At 35.6% G+C, this 5,000-nt stretch overlaps 1 protein-coding gene across 2 annotated transcripts in view; it reads right to left on the minus strand.

The window, feature by feature from the left end:
- LOC122248312 (arginine and glutamate-rich protein 1) overlaps positions 1 to 5,000 on the minus strand; it is an 8,671-nt gene that overhangs the window by 1,385 nt on the left and 2,286 nt on the right. Inside the window, exons 2-5 of one of the 2 annotated variants that reach the window (XM_043008243.2) lie at positions 3,376 to 3,486; positions 2,638 to 2,863; positions 596 to 679; positions 1 to 468 (exon numbers count right to left, since the gene is read on the minus strand). The exon at positions 1 to 468 is cut by the window's left edge and continues 1,385 nt beyond it. In XM_043008243.2, the coding sequence (XP_042864177.1) occupies positions 316 to 468; positions 596 to 679; positions 2,638 to 2,863; positions 3,376 to 3,486 (574 nt within the window). In that variant the 3' untranslated portion in view covers positions 1 to 315. Of the gene's footprint in view, positions 469 to 595; positions 680 to 1,787; positions 2,864 to 3,375; positions 3,487 to 5,000 lie in introns of those variants that run through there. The other variant, XM_043008242.2, reaches the window with a different exon arrangement.

Consider the following 5,000-nt stretch of genomic DNA (forward strand, 5'->3'; position numbering starts at 1 on the left):
TAACTATAACATCAATAATAATAATAATAAAGATACTAACAATCAATGAAAACCAAAATTCATGCAATCACAAAGTGTGTGGCTCTCCACACCCTTATTGGTTAAGTCAATCACACTCATGCATAGCAGAAACGTATCCTGTAAAAAAATAAAAAAACGAAAAAGAGATATAGAGAATATGATGACGGTAATGACTAAGAAGAAGAAAAAAAAAACAAAAAAAAAAAAAATTAAAAATAACAAAAACAACTTGAAATCATATACAAGAGTGTAGACCTACAACAGAAAATACCCCATGCATGTGGGTATCTAGTTTTAGATAGAGAAGGAGATCTTGGGCCGCGCATTGTTCTTCCCAAGGATGATCTTTTGCTCCTCACGTGTCCGTTTCTCCTGCTCTCTCTTGATTTTCTGCCGCTCCTCGTCAATCTTACGCTGCTCCTCTACCATTTGTAGCTGCTGCTCAGCCTGAAATGAGAACCAACACAATGAGTTTCTTTTGTCATTTTCACTTCCAAGTCTGCTTCCTCTCATCATGTTGGACACTTCCATTGGTTCCTTTTGCATGCGCTGTATCGTGCCTCTGCAAACTTACCAATTTCATCTGCGCAATCTCTATTTTTCTTTTGTTCTCTTCCATGATTCGCTCCAGTTCCTCCCGCTGTTTACGTTCCTCCTCCTAGAAAGCAGAATGAGGCGTCAAATACACGTCACACGAGTTCTCTTCGGAATGTTAAAAAAGCCAGTTGCCAGAAGCCTCTTCACTCTTTCAACCCAAGTAATATCAAAGAAACCTTTTTTTTTTTTTTTTTTTCAAAGTCAATAAGATTTGTTAAAAATGTAAATTCTTAATAATTAGATGCAGAAACTGATCTGGAATACCTACATAAAAAAAAGAAAAAACTGTCTATTGCTATTCAAAAAGATTCATTAGTATTTTAAAATAGATTTTTTATGCAGCACACTGGAGATACGTTTTTTATGTATGTGGTGTTTCAAAGTGTGAGGTTACAGGCAACTGGCAGAGAACCACTTGAATAAATAAAGTACAATTCATGTCAAACATCAATAGTAACATTGGGTACAAAAGCAAGGGTATAATATATGACAATACAGACTTTAAAAATAGTACTTAATTCAGAGTTAAATTTTTCTAGTAGCAAGCATGTTGAGTTACTGGTGAAAATTAAAAAAAGATGTGACCAATGTATAGGACAACATGCTTACTGAGAACACTAAGACACAGACACAAGTGATCTCACAGCAAAGGCAATACAATCTCACTTTATTTATCAAGATAAATTTTGAGCCTTTGCTGAAAGATTTAAGATACAACTAAACCCATTAAAATGGCAAGCTTCCCACTGCTTTATAATTCTAATACAATACAGCAATCATTTACATAACAAAATGTGAGCTACTCAAGTGCGACATCATCTGTGTCAATCAAAGACACGTCAAAAATGGAAATCTTACCTGCTTAATGGATTTAAGATGCATCCATTATAAAAATCACTATACCTGTTATATAGTTACCATATGGATGCCGCCAAATCCACTCCTAGAACAGCTCTGGCCTAAAATCCGCAGCTGACAATTCTTGGTTGCAAGCCGCCAATAATATGTCTATTCTGTTTAGAGTGATTCACCACTAAAATGCCTCATTGCCACACTGCTATGTTCGTGTGTTTCCAGACAGTTAACAATGAACTGATTACACTCTCATTTGCACACGCACTCACACACATGCACATATGTCTTTGGGGAATATGAAGGAAACAAAAAACAAAAACAAAAAAATGTATATAAAAAAAATATACAGGGATATACATATTTGCCAGACGATAAATAAAGTTGGAGACAGAGATTAAAGGCAGATTTCTTTCACTCCAGCATTCAACAAACTGTCTGGGGCAATGTGGTCAAACTGCAACACATACCAGAGTTTACAAAGTTTGTACATCATGTCTCTGGGAAACTTTATTGCCTCAAATTCACATTTCACTTTCAAAACACAGAAAGTTCAGCTGAAAGAGTGTGAGTTAGTCTTCATGCAAAATGGAAATTTATTGTTCTATTATCCTCATTATATAGTACTTTTACCTAATAATTTCAATTAGTGACGAATAAATAAACTAAATCAATTTTTTTTTTTTTTTTTTTTTGTGGCTTTTCTTTTTCCTATTATCTTAGTCCACATGCAGCAAAAATCTAACTCTTTAAATTCACTTAAACAGCCCCTCCCGCGTGATGTGTGGAATGGCAAAGACTGCCAATGGCCACAATCTCTTCTGTACACAATTATAACCACATTACTTCCCTTCTTTAACATCTAGCTTTGTTAAAAATAAATAAAATCATGATGAAACGGAAATTTCCCCCGCCCGCATGGAGCCCATTCCTAGCCTGCCCTTTTGGGATCATCAGTGATGCTCTTTGGTTTAATCCCAGACAACTCTTGCTCATCGTTCTTTCTCTAGCGACCTCCCTCTCCCTTTCAGCTAACCCAAATTTATTCTCCTTTGCTTGAAAACCCCGTCCATCCCTCCCTATCGGAATACACAACAGAGCTCCTGTGCCCAAGGCTTGACAAATCCAGCAAAATATCCCGCTGAAGCATAATTCACAAAGCTCTACCTCTCGCTTCTTTTGATCCTCCTCCTGCTGCCGGCGCTTTTCCTGTAGCTCTTCGAGCATCTGTTGTTCCATGAGGCGCTTGGCCTCCTCTACTCTCCTTAAAACTTCAGCTTCTATCTCATCCCTCCTTCGTTCTAGCTCCTCCTCTACTCTCCGAGCTACTAACTCCTCCAATCTTTTGGCTGCCACTTCTTCAACCATTTTTTGTTCAGCCTCCCTCTGTCTCCTGAAAAAATCAATTGCAAATTTCTCATTAGTTTTTTTAAAATCAATTAACCCATTGCGTACAGGTGTCATGACATACATGTTAGCCCGATTAGGCCTAAAAGACGGGTGTCAATGCATATATGACGAGACACCAGGATCTGCTCACAGTTGAAGCACACACACAATCATGAAGTATTAAGGCTGTAACAGCACTAGCTCCAGAGCTACAGGGTTCCAAAGTCAACCTAAACCCGCATTTCATGATGGATTTATGGAAAAATATTGTTTGGGCTAGTCTGTGTTATGCAGGGGTGGAGAAAACACTTTCCCTGTCCCTCTACTTTTTATGCGGTGCTGCTAGTGTCATAGACCACCCATCCTGATGACCAGTTAGGTCATTAGGCACCCTGTTCGCAGTGGGTCAACAATATATCATCACTATTACAAAAATAAATAGTATTTTTCATGGATGTCTGTACAAGTAAATGTAACTAAACACAAGTAAAATGTTTAGAAGTTCTGGACACCCACCTGACTCTCTCTAATTCAGCCAATCTGTCCACCTCATCAATCTTCTTTTCTCTTGTTCTAGGTTCCTCATCACTGCTTGACGATGAAGACGAGGATCTTGATGGTTTACGACTGAAAAAATAATTTTAATAAGTAAGAGTAAATACTTATTATCTTTGTATATGACACCCTCTAAATAACAAGAATATATAAACAAATAAAATCTCCTCTCCTTGAAGAAGCCAAAGAAAGAAATGGGAAAAACAAAAAAAAGAGACCAAAAGAAAGCAGAGTTAGTTCAACAGATATACATGTTAGTCTTTATACATAGTTATTGTCATAAAAAATATATCCTTAGGCTTTCTTGGTATTTAGTAAGTCCTTCATTAGTATTAACCCTGTCTGGGTACCGCGCATTCTAGGCCCGTTCGCTGGGTGACGTCATACGGCGTCGTTTATTTAACTGATTTAGGCCTATGCATTCGAGAGCCCCGGCATTGTAACATGCAAGGCTGGAATTCCCCCGTCATGACTGGTTTCAGACCATAAGCTTGAGATTTTACATTTGTATTCATACAAGAAATTAATGCAAAAACAAGAATTTCTATCTTTTCAGCAGTACCTATAGAGGACTTTTCATGTCATTAAAAAATTAAATTAGGTCTCTTTTAGTTTTCATCTCTATGCCTGCCATTGTTTTCTAACAGTTCTGAAGTAAAATTCCCTTGCAAAAAGTGCTCAATTTCATTTTTTTCCTTTACAAATAGATGGCTACACAAGTAGCAAAGAGTCAATTAGCAGGCTCACCTGATCTCACCTGTTTCCCTCATTCCTTAAATTTGTGATTTTTTTTTTTTTTATTATTGTCATCTGTGTTTTTATCATCATAATATCAATAATACTTTTTTTTTCAATTCAAGTAAAAATTCAAAGAATAAAACAATACTGGATGATGCATGTCCCTGTAATGGATTTTTCAAAATAGTCACTTAAAATAACTGGCAACTCGGGATATATATTGCACATAGCCCACCATATCACATATAACTCTACTCAAAAACAACTGGAGTCCATGCCTTATATATACACATTAATTCAATGTTGAGCAAGATATATGTAATTAACATGTACCCTATGATAGCTTTCAGTGACGTGCTAGTCAAAACCCTTGCCCAATAATGGGTTCGAGACACAGCAATGTTTGTTGACATTTAAACATCTTCCCTTGACAGCTGTACACTTCCAGCTGCAATAATGCTGAATGATGATGCCAAATAAAGTTGTAAATGATAAAGGAAAAAAAAAATAGAAAAAAAAATTACATAAACAGCATTGACATTTAAAATGTAAACAGACGTGTAAATAGGATTTTTTCATTTCTTATTCTTTAGGAGTATCCAGAAGCATACTATTGAGTACAAATTGCTGTGGGGGTATGATTAAAACCATGTTTAAATTCAATAAAAGAAGGAAATAAAATATGTGTGTGTATATATATATATATATATATATATATATATATATCTATATATATATATATATATATATATACATATATATATATATATATATATATATGAATATATAAAGCAGTTGATTGCAAGAGATCTGCTCATTGTGAAAAAGCTAAATGAAAAGTAAAAGAT

This window comes from Penaeus japonicus, unplaced genomic scaffold (assembly GCF_977035675.1).
Source record: "Penaeus japonicus unplaced genomic scaffold, GWHDUDI00000001_assembly GWHDUDI00000009, whole genome shotgun sequence".
NCBI classification, from domain to species: domain Eukaryota; kingdom Metazoa; phylum Arthropoda; class Malacostraca; order Decapoda; family Penaeidae; genus Penaeus; species Penaeus japonicus.